Raw genomic sequence first — 24,743 nt, forward strand, 5'->3', positions numbered from 1 at the left:
ATGCAGAAATGTGCAGTTGTTATGTCTGAAGACTACCTTATGTGTGACAACTGAAGCAAAAATTAAGATCTACTGGTATTTGCACTGCACTTCACGTAGGAATTTATTTTTATTGTTGTACTTTAGACTTTGTAAACCAAAAACAGCTGATGCTTTTTCATAAAAACTCAATAAATATTTTTTTAAAATTCACTTTATTTACAATAAATATTTTTTAAAAATTCACTTTATTTGCTTTTTAAGTACTGTTTAATATAATAAAACTCATAAAATTAATAATTCATGAATAGAAATATTTTTCAAGAATAGACATGGTTTTTGTATACTCTTCAGTGTGCTCCTTTTACAGAAAACTGCCATGATGGCTCAACAGTATGCAATTCCAGTAACAGACTAGAAAAACTATAGAAAACTTCCTCACAAACTAGAGAAAGTAATCCTAAAATTCATATGGAACCAAAATAGACTAGAATAGCAAGAGCAATTCTGAGCAACAAAGGCAAAGCAGGGGCCATCACAATCCTGGAAAAAACAACAACAACATGTGGATCAAATAAACAGAACAAAGGATGCAGAAACAACTGCAAGTACACTCAGCTACCTATCATTGACAAAGGGGACACATCCTTTCGCTGGAGAAAAGATTGTTTCCTGAACAACTGATACTGGGAAAACTGGCTATATACATACTGAAGATTGATACCTGTATCTCTCACCATGGGGTAAACAAAATTCAAAATGAATCGAAGATCTAAACATAAGAAAACAATCTGCTAGAAGACATAACAGGCAAAATATCTGATGACAAATATAGCAAAGACTTTCTGAGCAGAACCATGGTTACACAAGAAATAATGTCAAGAGTCAACAAAAAGAACCACATCAAATTAAAAAAAAAAAAAAAAAACACTTCTCAATGACGAAGCCTACCAAGAATAGACAACATACAGAATGATAAAAAATTTTTGCCAACTATTCTTTAGAAATAATTAGACTTCCTAAAATCAAAGATTAAACTAAAAATGTGGGCATTTGAAATGAATAGACACTTCTGAGATAAAAGAAGTATCAAGAGCCAATAAAAACATTAAAAAATGTTTAACATCATTATATACTGAAAAACTGCATGTGAAAACAACACGGAGGAGGGATGGAATGTGGCTCATTGGCATAGCACTTGCCTCAGATTTACAAGGTGATACCTAGCACCTAAAAACAAACAAAAAAGTAAAACACACACACAAAAAAAACCCAGAGATCCATCTCACTCTAGAAAGAATGACTATCATCAAGAATCAACCAATAACAAATACTGGAGAAACTGTGAGTAAAAAGGAACACTTCTTCATTGTGGTTGAGAGGGCAAACTGCTACATACACTATGGAAATTAGTATGGAGATTCCCTAAAAAACTAAAAATAGAAATTCCACTTGACTCAGCTATTCCCCTTCTTGCTGTCATCCCAAAAGATTTAAAAACATCATATCACAGTGATGATGCATATACATGTTTATAGCAACAAAATTCATAAGTTTAAATACTGGAAACAGCCTGTATATCCATCAACAGATTAATGGATAAAGAAAATGCAGTATTAATACTCAATGGAAGACTATCCTGCCATAAAGGATAAACTTGAGTCATTTGTAGAAAACTGGATATACCTTGAAAATCCACTAAATGAAATAAATCAGACATTCAAGCTTAAATATCACAGTTTCTCTAATATGACAAACAGTATACAACTAAAGTGCAAAATAAAAGGCAGGTAACATGCAAAAAGAGAAAAATGGTGTAATACATCATGGATAATGTACCTAAAATCATATCTTGATTTAGTACAATTATCTCATGTGTTTCCTATGCTTTTTCCCTATTTGGTTTGGTCATTATTTTGTAGTATAACAATTAATCATAAAATAAGGACTTAAAAGATAAATAAAGGTGGTGCTAGGCATGGTGACACATGCCTATGATCCCAGAACTTGGGAGGCTGAGGGAAGAGGAGCACTGCAAGTTCAAGACCAGGTTAGGCTACACAGTAAGTTTAAGGCATCCTGAAATACATAGTGAAACTGTCTCAAAAACCAAGGGCCAAAACATTAATAATCCCCTCTAAAAAAAGGAATCTGATGCTGGCAAAAAAAAATGGTGTGGGCTACAAGGACAGGGAAAAAAGAACTTAGATGTGTTACGTGCATCTACTAACTACCTAAAATAAATGTAATCATTAGGTACTACAAATATGGACTAATGCATATTTTTTAAAAGGCAATGAAATTTTAAAAATAGATGTCTTCAAGCCAGGCATGATGGTGCATACCCGTAATTCCAGCACTTGGGAGGCTGAGGCAGAAGGATTTCTGCAAGTTTGAGGTCAGCCTGGGCTACAAAATGAGGTCAAGGCCAGCCTGAACTGTACAGTGAAACCTTGTCTCAAAATAAAAGACAAAAATAAATGTATCTGCAGGATAGGGACAAAATCCCTAAGATTATTTTTCTGTTGTCATTCTATGTCTTTTATCTATAAAATGTAACAAATGATGAGAGAATTCAGATTTTTACTAGATGCATTGGAAATATCTTATAATTTTTCTTACCTGTATGGAAGTTATAGAAGCTGAATGTCCCTGAAGGACAGCAACTGGTGCACAAGTTCGAAGACACCATACTCTTACAACTTTATCACAGCTGCCTGCAGCAATGAGTGTATTTTCATAGTTAACAGCCATGTCAGAGATTTCAGCAGAGTGCCCTCGAAGTGTAGCAAGTAGGCGCCCATCATCTGTGGCCCAAATTTTCACCAAACAGTCATCTGAACCCTATAATAACAAAAGGATGGAAGATTTATACAAATCTGCCCCCATACCCCCCAAAAGGCAAAAAGGAGAATTTAAGTTGTTTCCTAGCCTTTGCTTTTTAGTCTCCTTTCCACATATAACATAGAGCCAACAAAAAAATATAAATTATGTGGAGATGACAGGATTGACTAGGCATTGTACAAACTAACAACTGCATTTGTGAAAAGTTCCTTAAAACTACTTCTACTCCTGAAAACTTAAACTATTTTGAATATATTTTTATGTGACAGGCATTAAGCATTTCTGTCATTATTTCTTTCTTTAGAGAATAACTCTTATTCTTCTTAAATGCTGAAATATATTTCTTCTAAATATACTCCCAATTTAGGAAACCTGAGTCCATTAATAATTTCAGGTAAAAGCATTATCTTGATGTACCGATTGAAAATTTCAAATGAATTTAAAAGTAACAAAAATCAATTTGACTGTAATGTGGTAAATAAAAAATATTTATTTAAAATGACATTCAAGGGCTGCAGATTTAGCTCAGCATCGTAAGTGCCTGCCTAAGCAGGCATTAGATCATGAGTTCGATTCTCAGTACCAATAAATAAATAAAATAAAACAAAATAACATGACATTTAACATCCTCGTCATGATCATGAACCTTCAAATAAGTGCGCAGTAACAAACATGAAGTCATCAATGTAACAGTCTATAATAAGCCTAAGGATTCATAACTTCTCAAAGCATGAACTTCGTTTGTTACACCGTATATAAAGAAAATGTTAAGTTACATTATCACTCCTACCTCTGTTAACTTAGTAATGAAGCAACAAGTTTAACATTTCTTAGATATACTACTGTACTACAATTTTCTCCTCAAAAGCAACAGTAAAATACAGTTAATAAAAAGCAAATTTTGAAAATAATTAATATTAAAATAAAAACATAGGGCTAGGTATTTAGCTCAGTGGCACAGTGCCTTTGCGGAAAGCATAAGGTCCTGAGAGTGATTTCCAGTACCAAAAAAATAAAATGAAATATAATAAAATGACAGGCAAAATGTAAGTATGATCTTCATTATTGTGTAATTCAACTACTCAATTATAAGGGTGACATAATCATTAATTAAGCAAAACTGGCAGCAGTTATACTAGCTGACACATAGAAAGTGCTACTTACATAATTTCATTTTAGTAAGTGTTGAGATGAAACTAAACTGACCACACTTATTTCATATAAATTAAGTCTGGAATGTATGACTTTCAAAATCTTAATTTTTAAGTTAAATTTCCCAAAAGATAATGGACATGAAAGTTTGCCCTTCATCTATATTAGATTTTCAATTTCTACTCACCTTTTCATATATTCCTATGTCCAAAAAGAATAAATTGCCTACAAAGCATAGTGCAGTGTCCTAAAGTCTAACTTCAATTGTTAAAAATCTGCAAAGTTACATATCATAACTTTTAAACTTACTGTAAAAATTCTTCTCCCACTTCGGTCAAATGCTACACAGTAGACAGAAGACAAGTGCCCCAGAATTCTCTTATGCATCTTAATATGCTGGTAAGCAGATGAAGGAAAAATATGGCCGAAGCGACTACATCCGGTTAATTGCCTGGCAGAAGTAATATTCACTGGAAAAAATAAAGTAAGAGATTGATTTTTTTTAAAATTTAAAAGTAAAACCTACCTCAAAAAATTGTAAATATTAAGACAAAATAGGGTACACATATCATAGCAATCTTACAGTGTAATAAATCTAAATTTCCTCACACATTCCATCATTTTATGGAATCAAGTTGATTAAAACAAAACACTAAGAACATCCTGTTAAATCTCAAGTTTGCCTGTGGGAAGGAACATTTCCATTTTGTCTTTCACAGTACAATATAGTCAAACACACTGTCACTTTAAATATATAGGTAAATCTCATGGCATGGAAGAATTTTAGAATAAAGGGATAAAACTTTCACTAAGTATATATGTCTTAATTACATAGAGAAATTTATGAGCTCCTTTTCCAACACTTCACTATGTAACTGCTGCTAAAAATTCAAAAGTAATTATCAAAAACCTATCAAATGAAAAGGGAAGGAAAGTTACAACAGCTCATAGGTTTTTAAACAGCAACAATCCTTTTAGGTTTGTCTACGGGTTGCCTCTTTTTAGTTTCTAAATCTACAGTTTCTTTCTCTAATTACCAAAGTAACTACTGATGAGACTTCATCTTTTATGGTCATTCTAGATCCTCCCTCATTTTTTGATTTTCTCAGACATTTCTCTTATTACTTTTTTAGTCTCAGTGAAGTTTCATCAATTTTTTATTTTAAAAAATGATCTTTTAATCTTGTTATTTTCTATCATTTTTCTATTCTCCAAATTTGTTTAATGCTGCTCTGATTTTTGTTACCTTCTGCTAACTCTGAGGCCATATATTGTACACATTTCTATATATTATATAGACTTTTTCTAGTATCTTGAGGTACAATATTAGGTTACTTAAGATGTTTCTTTTTGTTTATAGAGTGTTGTTGTTGTTAATATTTCCCCAAGCACTGCTTCTGTTGCATCCTATAAGTTTTGGTAAATTCTGTATTCATGTTTTTATGTCTAAAGATATTTTAAAATTCCTAATTTTTCCTTTGATCATTGAGCATAACTTTTTGTGTCTTTCCTTGTGGTGAACCATTCAAATTTAAAATCTTTCATAGTCATTTTGATTTGGGGAAGAGTCACAGTTGTAAGGCATCAGATTTGGTGAGTAAGAAGGATGAGGACACACAATAACGCTTTTGATTTGACAGAAATTATGGTACCAGAATTGATGTGCGATATGGATCATTGTCATTACTGATGATAAAAGCAATTTGCCTATTCCTCAAACTATTTTCTATATACGTTGTTTCTTAAATGTACTAGTAAGCCATCCTAATAGACTTAAGAAATGAAAATGGTGGTATAACAAACAGCAACATTTCTGTCTCTGTAAGATTCAGAAACCAGATACTGCAAAGTAAAAATTTCAGTGAAGAAAAGAGAAAAAAGTATAACACAAGGAATTGAGAATGAACTGACAGAAAAAAGCTACAGAGAAGTTGAAGACAGACCACAAACAAAAGGATGGAAAGAAACAGTGTGGACTTTCTCCCCGGTTCCCAACCCATGGCTCTTGAGAAAGGTAGACTGAATCTGCAAAAACAAAGTGACCACTGGGGACTCCACAAGGCCCAGGAAGAATCTGCGGCAGTGGAATGGACTGGTTAATTGATGAGATCTGCAAGGACAGTGAAGACTGTGTGAGACCACCTTGAGGCAGAGCAGAAGAGGCTGTGATTAATTTATAACTGGCAAGTTTTACCCTGAAAGAGAAAGTCCAAGGCCTACGTATCTGAGAGAGGGACTTCCTTTGTCATCTTGCATGAAATCCACATGCCACTGGCCAGAACTGAGGCCAGTAATGACCAGCGGTGCCCTGGCACCCCAAACCTGGATAAATGCTGCCGCTGAGGTCTGTGTGACTCTTAAATTTCTTTCCCAGACCAACAGCCTTAGTAGCAGCTAAGCAGGTTACTTATTAGCTTTGAGCTACTGTCCTGAAAACTATGCTAGAATGCTTTGTTCCTCAATTTATCAGCTCTGCCTGCATCAGCAGGTCACCGATTGTTTCCCCCCTTTCCCATCACAAGCTCACTACTGAATAATTTCAATAATCATAAGCAACATTGAACCTCCTGGTCTCCGACTTCATCAAACTTCAGACCACCCCAGTTCCCCATTTTGCATGACTATTTCTGTCTGCTTCATTTCTGTGCTGTAACCTCTGGCAGGTAGGTGATCAAGGGCTCAGGCTGGGTCCCTGATGAAAGAGTTCTACTCCCATGGAGTTCTTTGACAAGAAACAGCTGGTGAGAGATCCCAGCGCAGATGACTAACACATTATTGAGGAGAAGGTGGTTGGGCACTATTCCAGGAAAGAGTTGACTGGTTGAATCTGGGAATTCAAGAAGAGCCACAAGACACTTTCGCTTCAGGACCCCAGTGTTACCCTCCAACAATGACTGTATGAGACACAGCCACAGAAAACAGAAGAGAAAAGGGTTTAGAAAAGAGATCCTCTGAACTCTTGAAGAACATTATGTAAAATAACAACCCTAGTTATCCTACCACCTTGTTTTGAAGGACTGTATCATCGTTTTGGGCTCTTTGCTATTGTTATTTATTTGTCTTTTTTGTTTCGTGTTTTTCTAGTAATTTGTTTTGTTTTGCCCTCTAATACAGAAAAGATAGGTATACATGTAGAGGCTTATACATGTGTATAATTTCCCCTAAACCATATGAGAATCAATTATATTATGCGTGATGAAATGAAGAGCTACTTTGAAGAAAAAGAGATATTATGGTATCCATTGTGGATAGTATCATCATGCTGTGAAATCCTGCTATTATTCTTTGTTCAAAGTGGTTTTAGCCTGTTTTGTAGTTTAATTTCAACATACATAAAGATATGGACAGCTAATTTGAACAAGAATAAGAGACATTATGGCAGCCATTGTTGACTTTCCTATTGTCTGATTTTGAAGGCCGATAATGCCTTCCTCACTCTGTTCTGATCAGTTTAATACTACTTTGCTTTGTATGAATTCATTGTGTGTGAAGGTATGGACAACTATTTGGAAGAAAACAAAAGACATTACGGTAACCATGGTAGATATCCTATTATCTTGCTTTGACATCTATGTCACTTACATTGTTTTCTTCTGATCTACTTTGTTCTATTTTGTTATGTTTAGTTTTACCCTCTTTAAAAGAAAAAAAAAGAGATCCTCTGAAGGCTAAGATCTCAGCTAAAAAGGACACAGATCGGCTCCTATGGTCAGAACTGAAACCCCGTTTAAAAAGCTCTGGTTTTGAAGGTCTTACCATTGGTTTTTCAAGCCCTTGACGTATCACTGCATTCTCTATCTCCTGGCATAAGCAGGGACACATTTTAACTAAGATACTACCACAACATAGGGAAAGGATAGGGACCGTTGAGAAAACCAAGAATTGCTAGACTAAAACTGTAGATCTTGGAAGGAAACCACATTCAAAATTACAGTGAAACATTTTCTTTTCCATATTTCTTTTATTTTCCTTTGTCCTTTTAATTTCATCCCTTTCATTTTTCTCATTCTTATTCTCCAAACATTTTCCTTCATCGCTGTTTAATCTTCTGTGTCTAATTAGTAATTTTGTTACATTTATCTAATTCTATAAACATCTTTATACTCTCTAATATGAACACTTCTCATTTCCTTTTCCTACATTTCATATCTTATAGTTTAAGATTTCAAATTTTTCTTCTTGCATTCTCCTGTTCCAGAAGTCACTATATTTTAACAGTATAAACATTAAGCTTTATCAATCACTAGACAGTTAACTCTATATAATTACTATTCAATACTTTTCTACCATTAGAGAAAATATAGCTTGTACTTAGTACAGTGGTACCTTGGTTCATGAATGTTTTTGTTTGCGAGCAATTTGGTTCTCAAACAGAAGCATTTGGAAACATTTTGAGTTTATTGACAAACTCTGCATCAGGTGATGAATATGACTGCAGCCATCTTTTCTGCATAAAAGAAAGTGGCCATCTTTTCCAGAATTGTGGAACTAATTAAGTTGATGAACCAAGGTACCACTGCACATATTATATGCATGTCAATATCTGAGTTTTCTTAGTGTTTATGCAATAATTGTGGATTTCTTTTTTATTGCTGAGGATGGCAGATAATTGATTCCTATAGTATGTTAACCATTTATCAGTCCATTATTTAAATACAGAATTACCAAAAGTTGCATATTTTCTTTAATTTTTATAAAATAATAGAAAATATTAAAATGACATTCATATCAAATTTATTCAATACAATAATAGAGGGCCAGGAATATAACCCAGTGGCACAGTATATGCCTGGTAAGCATGAGGTTCTCAGTTAATTGTTGGTACCAAAAAAACAAAACAAAACAAAACAACAGCAACAACAAAAAGAACTTACTAGTTGAAATGACACCTGCCTGGGTGAAGCTCTGGACAGTATGTAAACAAATGTGGTGCCTGAATGTCACTTAGAGTAAACTGTCAAGTAGTACGTACCTAGGTTATCTAGATAAAACACTGTACGTGATTTGGTTGATAAAGCCAGGGTTGCACAATTGCTGTTACTAAGGCATTTTCTCTGTTTGCCACTAACAAGACATTGATAATATTAAAATACATTCCCAAAGAACTCAGTGTCAAGATATTTACACTGAATCCTCCACTCACAGATTAACAGAGAAGCTCAAAATTTAGGGCAGAGGCAAAAGACTATGGTTAGCCATGCCAAAAGTACATCACAGAAAAGCAGACTAAGTAAATAGATTTCTATACAGTACTAGCAACAAGTCTTTCCACTTTAAGCACTCAAAAACCTCCATACAAAACAAAACAGAAGGGACCAGGGATTTTCAGTGGCATAAGCACATGCATGGCAAGTGTAACATCCTGAGTTTGATTCCTGGTACAAAAAAAAAATCAAGACAGCCCAACATTCATCCTACACCATGGCTCCTGGATGGGAAATTTAGCTCAAGTGCTTTAATGGTAAAAATGATGTCATGAGTTCAATCCCCAGTACAAAAAAAAAAAAAAAAAAAAAAAAAAAAAAAAAAAAAAAAAGAAAGAAAGAAAAAAAAAACAAATAGATACATGATAAGACAAGGCAACAAAATGCTTCTCAAAACTCCCAAATTCCACCAGGTGTGGTGGCAGATCCCTATAATACGAGCACCAGCACTCTGGTGGCAAGAGAAGAGAACTGCCATGAGTTCAAGGCCAACCTGGGCTTCATAATGAGTTCAAAGCTGGCCGAATCTGCACAGTGAGACTCTGTCTCAAAAAAATGAAACAAATAAACAAATAAACAAAAAACCCCAGATTTCCCAAGCAAATTATAAGGAAATTGAGGGAGTAAATAGCATAAGCAACAAACATTAATTACTTGAAAGCTAGCAGAGGTTATATGACATATCAAAGAGTGCTCTGTGGTGTTACCAAAGATGTAATACATGAACAATGAGCTTTCAAACAATACAGCCTCAGTGGAGCTACACAAAATGATACATAACACTAATGACAAGTTTACCAAAGAATCAGACTTCTAATATTCCTCAAACTTATCAACAAAACTGAAAAGGAAGGAGTGTTTCCAAATGCATTCCTTAAAGACAGCATTACTCTGAATATAACATTAAACAAGAATTCAATAAAAAAGAAAGCATCACAATATGAGATTTCAAGTTATAACACAAAGCTGTAGTGATTAAATAAAGCAAACAAGCAAAAACCCACCATAGTACTGGCACAGAAACAGATATGTAGGGGCCAGGGACTGAACTCAGTGACTCAATCACTTGCCTGGTAAGCCAGGCCGTGAGTTCAGTCCCCAGCACAAAAAAAGAAAAAGTCAGATATATGGGCCAATGGAATGGAGGATTCAGAAACAACTCCACACATTCTGTCACCTAATCTCTAAATTAAGGACCAAAAACACACAATAGAGGAAATGGCATCTTTAGAAAACTGGTTATCCAGATTCAGATCTTAATCTACTACCATCTATATTGTACTCAATTAAAATCAAAATGATTCAAAGAACTAACTATCAAAACAGAAACACTGTGATCAAAGTTAAGTTAGGTAAAACTCTTGAAGTCACAGGCATAAGCAAGTTCTTCTTAAGCACAGCCACCACTATGGAAACCAGTATGGAGATTTCTCAAAAAGTTAAAAATAGAGATCCTTTGACTGGGCTCTTCTTCTAGGTATCTTCCAAAAAGTGTTGAAGACACATTATATATATATATATAAATATGTCTGTATATATACAGCACAACTCCTAACAGCTTAATCTGGGAATCAGTCTATACATGCCCATCAACAGATGAACAGGTAAAGAAAATATGGTGTTTACCCACAATTGAGTACTAATCCCCAATAAAGAAGGATAAAGTTGAGTCATCTGCAATAAAATGGATGAGACCTTAATATTAAATGAAATAAATCAGACACATAAGCTTAAATATCACATGGTTTTTCCTACATGAGAAACCCCAAATATAAATAAAGAGTAAAATAAAAGATAATAGAAACCAGGCAAATAAAACTTTTACAAAAGAAAGGAGGATCAAGAGGTTGAAGGGGGGGAAGAAGGGTAAGTCAATGAGAAAACAATTAAGATGCATTATATACATGTACCAACTCCACAAAAAGAATGGAAGATAACCATCATATACTGCAAATATGTACTAATTAAATAAAAAATAAAGCAATTTTTTAAAAAGTAGAACAGCTCCAGAGACAGCAGATAGGAAATGACAAAATCATAGAGAAACTGGAGAAATTAAAAACAGACCAGTCTAGGATGTTAACCTTGGCTCTCAAGGAAAAGGATTTGTCTCACCAAACACAAGGTTTGCCCTCAAAGAGTCACCACTCCTAGTTTTAAAGAATGGACTGGGAGCACTAACCCAAGGCAAATTCCACAATTTTCATAAGCAGCAAATATACTATGGGTTTTTACTATCAAAGTGACTACTGCATTGGCAGGCTTACAATGAAGAGAAATAAAGTGCAGTGCCCATTATATTTGGGAGTGATACAACCAATAGACATTTTTGAGGAGTTTATTAAGATTGAGCTGCTTCAAGAATTACAAGTCACACAACAACCATACTTCAGGCTTTCTAGAGCCACCTTACCACAGTAACTGGATAGGAGTCACCCACAAGAGGCAATCACAGAGAGAGGGAGGGCTAGTCATACCTAGATCTCCTAAGAAGCTTAAGCAACAGCATCCAGTCTGAATTCTGACTCCTCCAGCTACTTAACTTGAGTTCCTTTCTGTCTTCTAACTTTCAGATTAGGGCTGTTTTGTCTTGCATACTTGTGTCTATTATTATTAAAAACAATTACTTGTGCTAGTTGGTGACAGGTATTTGCACCCAACAAAGAAGTAGCCTGTTCCAGAATTCACTGGGATCTCGTAATTGAGGGTGGATACTGTAGACTGGTTAAACCCCAGTCCCATAGTGAATTCTTTAATCCTTTCTCCCTTCCCCTGATACTTCCATGTTAGATTCCTTAGGGATATCAGGGAATCAGTGGGGACTTTTAATCATTAGGAAGTACAGGGCCCATGTAGTTATCCTGGTTAGTTGTTATTTCATCCTGTTTGTTGATTTGTAGGTATTGGCTCTTTTTACAAAATAACCCTGCTTTCTCCTCCCTTGACTTCTCTTGTTTTCACCTCTGGGAAACTAAAGGATGACTTGATCAGGAATTTTACTAAAACCATGAATTTCAGGCCCCAGATGGCTGTCCTTAGTAGTTGTTGATTTGTCTTGGCTGTTGGTTTGGAGAGGCACCGATTCCTTTCCTAAAATGCCCCTAGATTGAAAATAGAACATTTTGCTGGGCCAGGTGTCCGATTTTTAAAGTTTTCTTTCTGGCTACCATCTGTTTTGTGCCACTCCTACATTCTTACTTCGTGGGTGGAGAAATCCCTACTCATTCTGTTGAGCTGTAACTTTCTATTCCTTTGGGAAACACAGGTCCAAAGGTTGATAGGTAAATTTCATGCTATTCTTCATTCTTTTCACTCATGGTTAATGAGGATCAAGAACTAGTTTTTTTACTCAACTTAGAAATGTAGTTTCAAACTGGGCATGGCAGTCATTCCACGCCTGTAATCCTAGCACTTGGGAGGCTGGGACAAGAGGATTATTGGAGGTTGGGGCCAACCTGGTCTACATAATGTGTCCAAGGCGAGCCTGAACTGCATAGCAAGACCTTGTCCCAAATAAAGCAAAAAACAAAACAAAAAGGAGTTTCTTAGTCTGGCTGACTGCACTGGGGAAACTTCTATACTGACAGTTCTTTAGGTCTATTCAATCCGTATTGTCTTTGTTAGACATAGACCTCTGTCAGGTCCTCAAAGACAGTTCTTGAATCTCTTTGTGCTTCGCAGGTTGGCCATACTGATCAAAGCTCCTTTCCCACCTTTCTCCAGTACTCATCTCCTTAACCACCACCTGAGATGGGTAAGTGGACCTGGATTGTTGGGACTTGTATAGCTGAATCTTTTGCCAATATCTTTAACAAATCCAGCAAGGTACAACTGGAAAAGTACCACTTTGGGTATTAGCCACTTGCAACTAACTGACTCTAGGCAAGGAGAAAAGAGGCCAGCTTTGCTGCATAGTGAGTGCAAGGGTACTTCAAAACAAACAAACAAATAAAATAGTATGAGACAAAACAATTCTCAAACTTTATATGCCCTGTACTTCCTAAGGCACCACAGTTTTTCCACTTGTACATTTATCAGCTAGTCTTATTTCTCTTCTCGTTTAGTTTTGTGCATTTTTAACCCGATTTATTTATTTACTGTCCTTACTATAAAACCGATACTTCAAGGTTGCTTGCTAGTTATCCCAGTTAACGAAAACCTAAGGTATAAAACTTGAGATTAAGGAAAAATTAAAGGTGACCTCTTTAAAAATCCCACAATTAAATGATGCTGACAGTTTGATAAGGGTCTGTATTTTCTGATCTTTATTATTTTCTTCTATTCATTTTTGGTTTCATTCTTTTATTTTTAACTAAAAAAATAAAGAACATTTAGAGAAGGTGGCAAGAAAAAACTAAATAAATAAAAATAAAACCGCACAATTCTGATAAAGACTGCTGGGCTCAAGATTTACATAAAATATGCAAATTAAAATCTTAAAATCTGATAAACTAAAGGTTTTACGAATATATGATCTTAGATACACATTTGTGTGTCTACATAACATCACCCAAAAGTTGTTTAAATTGATTTATAAATTAGTAAGTAATTATTCACATAACTTAAAATCATAACAAGTTAATGTAAATTGAAAAAATATGAATAAAGGTGTTTTAAAGTTGATAAAACATATTCTGTAAAAGTTGTAAGCCAAGCCAATATTTGTTTTTGTTAAAATTAGGATCAAGCGTTCTTTGCTTTCTATATGTCAAGGGCAATGACTTTTAGAGTTTCCTTTGGCAAAAAATAACACTACTTAGGTTGGTCTAATACCTAGGATGTTGTAGGTAAGTTTAATATACATAAGTAAAATGTTTATAAACATTTATCATAGGACATCTCAGTATTCTTCGATCTATTAAATATACTTTCATGACTTGGTGTGACAGTTAACTGATTTATTAACTTGAGTAAAATGCCCAACTATTGGATCAGTATCAATGATACTGATGTGGCCAAAGGAATTTACTAAAAACAGAAGACCCACCCTGAGTGTGAGTGGCACCAACCAATAGGTTTGTTGCCTGAATGAATAAAGAGGAAATAAATGTACACCTGCTTCTGTTACTTTTGAGGAGCGCAAGTGTTCACCTTCTTTTTGAAGGTTATCTCCTGGCTCCTAAAACAGACCATTTAGCCTTCTGGCATAGATCCTTTGGATTGTGACACAGATTTTCATGTAACCTTACAGTAAGCTTTGATTGGATCATTTAGCTCTCCAGGGCACAGATAGCCCTTTGTTAATTTTCCATACCTAACTATGCTGACAGTCACTGTAAACCAATCTTTTAAATTATTATGTATGTGTATAGATTGTTATAAATCTGTTTTTCTACAAAGAACTAACTGATATTCTTGGTATATAAGAAAGTATTTACAATTACCATCTTCTTGATTCTTCATTAATAGTTAAAATTTTAATGAATAATTATATTAAAAAGGGAAATTAGTTAAAATTCTAATGAATAATTCTATTAAAAAGAAAAATTACATTTCTATTATTAAAGAACATATTTTATCTTATTAAGGGAAAAAGTAATTTGCCCAAATTAAACAACTTTGTAATGTTCATTGTGAAGACAATGTAGTTGTGTCTGACATATTATTAATTTATGTCTGAGTAGATGTGGTCCAGCCACGCTTTTTCCTAATTTTGAACAAGAGCTGGGTCCATGTTTACTTGTGTAACTTCAGTAACTCTCAAAGGACACAGCTCAGAGACACTGAAATGAGACTGTATTTCCTTGGCAGTAGTTCTTTCTATTTTATATGCTTTGCCATTTTTAAATGTTCACAACTGTTAAAGTTCCTTTTATATGTCTTCTAAGTGGATTCACTTACATGTAACCTTATTACTCAAGACCTATTGTTTTAGTAACATGGATATCTGGCAAGAAATAATCTATTGCAATCATTGTAAAAATATTCAAGCTCAAAAGTCATCAAAAAAAAAAAAACCCTTGAAAGATTTAAATTAACATTATGCTATAGATTCAATTTCCAGGTCTTGACTACAATTTTTACAATGTCTTTCCTCAAAAAAAATTAGCTTTGGACATTGACTTGTAGCTGTCAAATGTTTTATGTTTTGTGGGCAATGTAAGGATAACTATTAAAAATTAAAGTTTCAGAGTACCTATTCTAGAGGGATAACAGGTAAATGAAAATAGAGACTGTTGTCAACTACAGGTCAACATATTTAAAAGTGAGATTTAAATTATAAGTGAGTGAGATTTAAATTATAAGTCTTAAAGTGAGTGAGGATTGTATTTGTTAATCATGTTAAGATATCTGGGTCAATAATTTATATAAACACAACTCATTTAATATTCTAGTAGAAATTAGTTTGTTTATAAAATATTTTGCTGAGAAGAATTAATAGCTATCACTTGCCTGGTTTGTTAATACATTTATTTGTGTGAACTAGTGCTAATATTTCTAAGATATGCTAAAAAGTCTGGCTTGCTTCTCTGTGACAAACTTAAAATAGTAGCTATTATTTTACTGGCTATAGTTTGCTTAAATTAAGTACTAATATGGGGTTTTCCTTACTATGTCAAGGAAAAAAAGAAAGTCTCATAAAGTTCAAAACTAAAGATTTGGGGTTTTTCCCTAACCAGGTATGTAAGATGTTCTTTCATAAATATGCAGTATTTATATCTTTTTTTATATAGTTTGGGACACAGGCACAATTAACAGCATTTTTAAAACAACCAATAAACTATGCATGGGAGAGCATAATTTTATAATGATAGAAAACTTTTGTTGTTGTTGTAAATTCATCATCCACCCTGAAAACGTATCCTTTAAGTAAAACCATTCTAATTAGAAACTGTTGTAAGAAAATATTTAGGAATTAAAATGTAATACACAGAGATAAAGTCAAAACCTTTATGTTTAAGACACAAGGCCTAAGATATTGATCTGTTTTCAATAAAATTTATAACAAAACTAAAATTTGATTTTATCAAAATTACTTCTTATGTCACCTTCTGTCTTTTGTTAGGCTTTGGTTGTTTAGGAAAATTAAGTGTTGGGCTTTACTTAGTTGGCTGTTTAAAATTTTGTTTTAAATTGTGGTTATATAAACTACTACTTTATGTGATATGCCTTACTTTTAAATAATTGTCTGATTAGCAGGTAGTCAGTCATGATTGGTGTCTTTGTATATTATAAAAATAACTAAATTGTTTTTGCTAAATTGTGTTCTGTGTCTTGCTTAGGGTCCTTTAACTAGCAAAAGCCATACTCCCCTTGGTGAAAGAGAAGACTGTTTTCCTCAAAAATGTTCTGTGCCACGGATTTAGCTCAGTGGCACAGAACTTGCCTGGCAAATGTAGGGTCATGAGTTCATTTCCCAGTACCCTCCCCAAAAAAGTATGTTATTCATTAGTAAAATACATTAACTCTTCTACATGGTACTCCAAATTGTTGCAGTTTGGTTGTGTGGTTGTGTTTAGCTAAGTAATACCATTACCTAAAAAAGTGAGCCTTAATAGAGTCATGGTTTGTTGAATGATCAGTTTATAACTGGCTAAATGAACAAGTAGTATCTGTAGGTTATTACAGTATATTAGAAACTCTATATATCTAAGACTACAGATGCTTATATGTGACCAAATATACTGTGTAAGTTGGCAAGGTTTGTAAAACTAAAAATACATGTAAAGTATACATGAGCAACAATCAGGAAGTGCTCTTTTATACAATATACATTACATCTGGACCTTAAACATAAAAATGGTCAGTAACGTGTAACATTTCCATTGTTTATATTCAGTAACACTCATGTGAACAAAAATCTGCTGTTTGGACAATCCCATCATTTAAAACATCTTCCACATCTATAGGCTTTAACTAAGTAGGCATTATTATATAAATGAGATGCACTTGTACATCAGGTAATGAATGAGTCTATTTGTGGTCATTAACACTGTTTTCTAAGCTTGAAAGAAATCTAAAGTTATTTTCTGATATTTTATCAGTAATGTCAAACTCTGTAATCTGTTAAATACAGAATTGCATAATTATAACTATACTTGTGAGCCGCAGAGTCTACATTTTATTTTAAAAGCAAAAAGTTAAGTTGATATGTAAAAATTCCCAAGTAACCGTGAGACTACCTATTGCTGTATGTTAAATGTACTTATATTCCCTAACTATACAATTCCTGTAAACTATAGAAGATTGAAGAAAACACTTTGGTTTACTGTTCATGACTTCCCCTAAAAAGCAACACTTTACAATAACAGGTTTTTTAAGCTTATGTTTATGTGTTCCTAATTGTATTATAATAGATACAGGCAGCATAGCTTTAGTAATTAAAGGTTGACCATTAGTCACCTGTAAAGTACATCTATAAATGACAACATTCCACTTAAAAAGACAAATTCTGAAAAAACTAGACTTAATATGTTTCTTAAACTATTATGCTAACCAGATTTACTTTGTTCTTATTAGCTTTTAGATTTCCCTTATGAAACTTTTTAAAAGTTGTCAACTCTTCTCAAAACTACGACTTCTAACAAACAACTTTAACAGTATTTTAAAATCATGTGCCAGGGAAAATAAAACATGGCTGAGTAGAACAGGAGCCACATCAAAAGAGATACAGAGAAGATCAACAATAAACACAGGCAACTTAAGAAGTAGAGGGACATACAACCTAATACAAAGAATCAGTTTGAAAGAAAATGCTTGCATATCAAACAAAATATATGCATAGGTTTTAAAAAGAGGGGAGGCATTCCGTCAGGGCCAGTCCACTGGACTCCTATCCTCACCCACCTGGGAACAATCATTTTTTTTTTTTTTTTTATTTAAGAGGAAAAAGAGAAAAACACAAAACAAAACAAAGCAGTGTAAGGTTACATATAATACAGAACTACCTGGGAACAATCATTTTGAGAACCTCCCATCTTGCTGGAGGGAACCAAACCATGCAGTGGAGTTTAGGCTCACAGAATGGACTAGCAGTATATGCTCCCCTTTCTCCCATTATTCTCTCTCCAAACACTGAGCAAGCTACAGAGTGGAAGCACTTTCACTGGGATAAACAAGAGATGAGAGATTAGGGGGAGAAGAAGCTCTTCTGTCACCTATTGACTCATAGATCACTGACTGATCACGCCTAGGCCTGCAACCTCTTAAATGAGTGAACAGCTAGGGTTTAAATAAAAGAAATAATTGGTATGATTTTAGGGCTCCAGGAGACCAAAACTCTCTGGAAGATTTCAAGATTCTCTAGGGGCTGCGACGGAGAACTTCTTTGGGTGGTCCATATTTGGTTTTCAAACAAAGGAAGGGGATAATGATAAAAGCTAGGGAAACAGAGCAGCCACCTTGAGAGTCAGTACAAACATTTCCTCAAGTAGTAAATTATGCTAATAAGAACTATGTTATCTCTGTGTTGACATTCACTGAAAAACTGAGATACGTAAAGCTACAATCTCTAGTTAATTGGAATTACAGCCAGGCATCCTCATCTGTGACTTTATCTTGTCTTTTAAGGTGTCACAGCATCACAATCCACTACAGATCTCAGCTTGGACCAGTCGCTCATAGAGGTTTACTCACTATAAATCTGCTACCCATCTCCATACAAGGACCCTAGGCCTAAGACAGACTCACAAGTAAATATAGAAAGCCAATTGATTAATTTTAAATCCTGCTCAGAGCTGCATCATAGTGGTCTCCATCACTCACTCAGTCTCAGACTCTAAGAGGATAAATAAGTGAATGGTACCTGTGTCTGGAGTCATCTATATTGGACATTGGATATATCCATGACACCAGCCAAGGACTTAAGTTTGTCACATATAAACTAAGACATTTGCACAACACAAGGTGTTAAAGACTGACCTGGTTTGGTTCCATATACCTGGGCTTGCTTGAATCTACATTCAACTACCATGGCCCTGCACCAATTACACACAACTGGAGATGATTTCTGATATCTATCCTCAGTACTGGGTAACCTGAATTTCCACAGGCGGTTCCAAACTCACCTGAGTTTGGATTTGGTGTCTGAATTTGGTGTCTGACCTGCAGAAGCATTCATTCAGTGCCAAATGTACCGCCTTCATCCTGGGCACAAAGGAGTCTCCACCCTGCATGACCATGCAAACTCCCTACCCGGCACATTAGACCAATCCTCTGCCTGGTTAGAAGCAAGTATTAAAGGTCTGCTGAAATTGAAAGAGAATCAATATTCCCTATCTCACTCCTTAAGGCAAGTATTATCCTGATATCAAAACCAATGACAACCAAAAGAGAACGACAGGCCAGGCTCCCTAATGAACACAGATGCAAACACCCACAGTAAGATACTAGCAACATATTGCAAGAAATCATAAGAAGATTATACACCATGACAGAGTGGGATTCATCCCAGGAAAGCATGGATGGTTCAACATATGCAAATCAATAAATGCAATATACCACATCAACAGAGCAAAAGAGAAGAATCATATGAGAATCTCAACACATGCAGAAAAAGCTTTTGACACATTCCAACACTCATTCCTGATAAAAACCCTACAGAATAAGAGATTTGGCCTGTGGCACAATGCTGGCCTGCAAGTTCAAGTTCTTGAGTTTGATACCCAATACCAAAAAAATCTTAAAAAGAAAATCAGAATGGAAGGTCTTTATCTCAATCTGATAAAAGCCACAATAACAAACCAACAGCCAACATGATACTAAAAGGACAAAAATTGAAAGCTTGCATTCTAAAAACAGGAGCAAGACAAAGATGTCCACTGTCACAACTCCTATTCAATATACTTTTGGAAACACTAGACAGCACAACTAGATGAGAGAAATAAAAGGAATAAGAATAGCAAACAAGTTAAATTATCATTATTCGCAGATGGCATGATATTTTACATAGAAGACTCCAAAAACTCCACTAAAAGACTTCTAGATTTAATAAACAAATTCAATAGCATAGCTGAATACAAAGTCAACACTCAAAAATCCACAGCATTGCTGTACACAAAAAAGAAGATCACTGAGAGAAAATTTAGGGAAACCACACCCTTCATAATAGCAACAAAAAATGAAATCCATAGGAATCAATCTAGGAAAGGAAGTAAAGGATCCTTATATTGAAAATTTCAGTACCCTGAAAAAAAACAAAGAGGACATCAGAAAACATAAAGCTAATCCTTGCTCATGGGTAGGAAGAACCAACATAAGTGAAAATGGTCACACTCCCAGAATTTTTATACAGAATTAATGCAATCCTGATCAAAATACCATTAACATATCTCACAGAACTAGAAAAAATTCCTAAAATTCAAATTCATCTACAAGAAGAGATCTAGAACAGCAAAGAAAATCCTTGGCAACAAATGCAAGGCAAGAGGTATCACAATCTGTGGTTTTAAATTATATTACAAAGCTACTATGATAAAATTAGCATTGTACTGGCAAAAAAAGACCAGATCTGCAGACTAGTGAAATAGATTACAAAATTACAAACACGTTCAGCTACCCTATGTTTGACAAAATCAATAGCAGAGAGAAAAGACAACCCACAGAGTGAAGAAAAAATTTTAACCAACTGTTCCTCAGACAAAGAACTTCTATCTAGAACATACAAGGAATTGACAAAAAAACAAGAAAAAATCTCTAATTCAAAGATTCAATCCAAAAATGGGCATCTGAGATGAAAACACACTTCTCAGATAAAGAAATACAAATGGCAATAAAAGATATGAAAAAATGTTAAACATCACTGGTCATTCAAGATATGCAAATTAAAACAACACTGTGATTCCATCTATTACGAAAAAATGGCTATCCTCAAATAATCAAACAAAAACAAATGGTGGTGGGGCTGTGGGGAAAAAGGAACTTATCTCCACTGTTGGTGGGAGTGTAGACTGGTACAGCCACATGGAAATTAGTGTGGAGATTCTTCAAAAAGTAGGATTAGATGTCCCATTCTACCCAGCTATTCCCCTTCTGGGTGTCTGCCTAGAAGAATAAAAACAGCATATCACAGCAATTCATGTGCACCCATGTTTACAGCAGCACAATTTGTAATAGCCAAATCTGAGAAACAATTCAAATGCCCATCAACCAAGGAAGGGATTTTAAAAACATGCGATATTTTTTATATGATGGAATATACTACACAGCCATAAAGAAGGGTAACTTGAGACTTTTATAAGTAAATGGTTACAACCTGAGGACTTACTCCTAAGTGAAATAAATCAGGCTCACATGTGAAAACATTACATTGTCTCCTTGGTGTGGGAAACTAAAAGTTCTAAGATATACAGTAGATATTGTGAAATGGGAATAAATTGTTCAAAAGGAAAAAGCAACTAGGATGCTCGAAAGGGAAAGGACAGTAGGCAAAAAGGAGTATTAGTTATACTATTAGTAACTCTTGGTTCATTAAAAAGGAAGGTTTGTGTTAATACTGATTAGAGAAATTTTTATGTCCATATCTTTTATCATGAGCAACTACATTAAAGATAACACATATTAACTACTGTTATTCTATTATTTTGTTAAGAAATTTTGTTTTATCTGTTCCCCATAAAATAGAAAGAAAGAAAACAGAAGGTCTGCTCACTTGCTCTGTGCTCCAGATGCCCATAAGGCACCACCCAAGGCCATACACCCTAACTGAACCTGCCAAATTCTCAATACTATACTCCTAGGTGTACCTGGATCTCTTCTGGGTGCCCCAAGGTAACAGCAGCCTACATCTGTTATCTGGGTATGGTCCCATAGACAAGGGAAAATACTTCAGTTAGCAACTATTGTTCTCCACCCAGTAGGAATCCATGCTGAGAGCCTCAGAATCAAATGTACCACATCTTGCTATGGCTGATACTATAGCTTAAACAACAGCCACAAACAGGGATTTACAGAGGGGGATCCCAGTTTTCTCTTTTGGTTTTCTTCTGTATTCATTTAACTTATTTTATTTTCTTTGGTCTTTTATAAATTCTTTTACTATTGTTTTTCTTAGAGTGGAATTGAACTTTTACCTATTTTCTTGCATCCTCCCCTTTTAACATTACTTTGATTTTATTTGTTTGAATAGGCCATACTTACTGGCTCTTTCTCTTTTTTCTTTCTTTCTATCTCTTTTAAATTGTTCCTTTGGTATTACTGATTATTTTCTTTTCCACTACTTTAATCTCTACTGAGGTTATTTGTCTTTCTCCTGATTTTGGCTTTTTGCTGTTACCGTTATCTAATGCTATTAATTTCCCCTTCCTCCTTAAAATGACCTTTTACATTAATGTGACCAACTACTTCACGAGTCCCATTGCTTAATGTTTCATAATTTATTTTGTTCATTTTTATGCCTCCATGAAAAAAATGTACAATTTAACCTGATGAAAAAGTAGGTAGTTAAGTATATATTTCTACAGTTGAATATGCTGTATTACAAAAGAGGAAAATGGTTCTCCTGACAAGATGTTAACTATATATAATTATCTGAATTTTCTTAAGAGTTTGTTCTATAATTATAGATCATGTATGTATTTTTAAAGACTGTGAGAAGTTATCAGTTTGTCATTATCTAGTTTATGATTGATTTTAATACTTTAACCAAGTTGACAAAGTTTTTGTAATCAATTTGTTTTCTTTGTTTGCCAATATCTACATTGTCTTAGGAACATACACAATACTACTGCATATTACCAAACAATTAGATACTAAGCCAAACAGGTTATAGCCTTTTATCACAAATAGAGATTGCAGAATCCTAGGACAGACCCAAAGGCCAATAGTTCTAAACCTACAAGACATCTCTGAAAAGTAGTCATTTCCTTAAAAGGTCATGATACTAGCAATACAGCTACCACCATAAACAATTTGCAAGCCTCAAAACATAAAACAGGACTGGAAGCTTGGAAGATGGCAGATCAATAAGCAGCAAAATAAAGAGCCTCTCCGAAAGAAACAGCTCAGATGCTGGAATACAACATCCTGGAGAAGACCAGATGAAAGGAGATGGATCCTCTCAACCCAAGAAAAAACTAAAGGGGGAAAAAAAAAGAAAAGAAAAACCGGGACCGAAGACTGTAGCCATAGGTGCTTTCACCCCAGCCAGCGGATTGCATATACTGACATTCGAAGACACATGGTGTCTTAGTTACTTTTTACTCGTCACGGAGGCACAATACCTGAAGCCCAAAGTTGGGAAAGGAAAGGTTTATTTCTTACAGTTTTTGGAGGTTTCAGTCCACACTCAGTTGGCTCCAAGGCAGGCTGGCATGGCTGGGCTACAGTTCATGGTGGCTGCAAACAGCAAGCCGGAACCAGCAAAAAGAGACAGACACACCTTCTTCCTGCCATTACATCACATCCTGGCTCCACCCCTATGTGGGTGGAGCAATGACACCATGAATCCAAGCACTAGACAATAAACCAATCACAAATGCACAATGCAAACTCATGAGGCCTGGGGGACACAGACGTAAACCATGACACATGGTCATGGTGAAATTGGGGGTTGGGTTGTCCAAGGGACTCAGCGGAAGGACAGCAGAGGGGAGTGGCGGAGTGGAGAACAGCACTGGCTCTGATCGGAGATGTGCACTAACTTGCAGTGAGTGCAAGGAACTTAGTCGTCCCATAGGAATGGGTGACTGGTCCGATGACATTTTGGAGTAGGACAGGAAAAACCCAGCACCAGGACAGCAGCAACTTCAGCAGCCACTCCTATCACCTAGCAGATTTGTGAGAACTGCTTGGACTGAATCTTGTCCCCATGAGAAATTCGATAGCCAAGGATGAGGTTTCCCTGAAGTTATCCCTAACCGGCCTGCAGCAGGGCACACACTAATGAGATGAAGACTCCCAGGTGTTGATCAGCTCAGAAGGGAGGGACAGGCCCTACCCCTGCTTTTATTTCAGTGGTCATGAGCAGACTGAGGAGGGCAGCAATCCCTAGCCAGTGTGCTTCAGAATTATCATAGCCAATACAGGAAGTGCTGGGGCACCCATTATCCACTCTTCTGGAAGAAACCAGAAATATGACAAGAGGAAGACTTAAAAGGAAGTCTCCAGCCCCCCAACCCAAACGGTACTGGCCCAGGAGAAGTAAGCACAGAAGAGATGGGGGTTACACACCTGTGATTCCTGGAAAAGCAGCATCTGACTTAAAGAATTATCTTTGTGACATTATAAAAGAACTCAAAACAGAAATCCTAATACAAGCAAAGGAAGATATAAGAAAAATAATAAAAGAAATGCTATATACCTCTCAAGAAGACCCAAAAGGAAGAATGGAGGAACATAGAAAAAGGAGAGAAACATTTGAAGAAAAATATAAAAAAATCTAGAATACATGAAACAGATTCAAAGAGACTTCCAGGAAATTAAATCTCCATTAAAAACTGGCAAAACTGCTTGCAAGAAACTAAAGATAGACTATAAAACCTTAAAGATAGGTTTGCAACTTGCAGTTGTGAAAGGAAAGATCTCTTTAAAATAACAAGGAACCAGGAAGTAACAATTCAAATGCTACAAGATGATGCAAAGAAAAATAATTCAAGAATAATAAATGTGAGTGAAAAAGCAAGGTTC

At 35.1% G+C, this 24,743-nt stretch overlaps 1 protein-coding gene across 3 annotated transcripts in view; it reads right to left on the bottom strand.

The window, feature by feature from the left end:
* Brwd3 (bromodomain and WD repeat domain containing 3) overlaps nt 1-24,743 on the bottom strand; it is a 182,893-nt gene that overhangs the window by 83,825 nt on the left and 74,325 nt on the right. For all 3 annotated transcript variants that reach the window (XM_063246134.1, XM_063246133.1, XM_063246135.1), the window contains exons 7-8: nt 4,285-4,445; nt 2,602-2,823 (exon numbers count right to left, since the gene is read on the bottom strand). In XM_063246134.1, coding sequence (XP_063102204.1) covers nt 2,602-2,823; nt 4,285-4,445 — 383 coding nt within the window. The remainder of the gene's footprint in view (nt 1-2,601; nt 2,824-4,284; nt 4,446-24,743) is intronic.

The sequence above is a fragment of the Cavia porcellus genome, unplaced genomic scaffold (genome assembly GCF_034190915.1).
Source record: "Cavia porcellus strain 051 isolate PalLab524CR breed Dunkin Hartley unplaced genomic scaffold, mCavPor4.1 scaffold_3, whole genome shotgun sequence".
Classification (NCBI taxonomy): domain Eukaryota; kingdom Metazoa; phylum Chordata; class Mammalia; order Rodentia; family Caviidae; genus Cavia; species Cavia porcellus.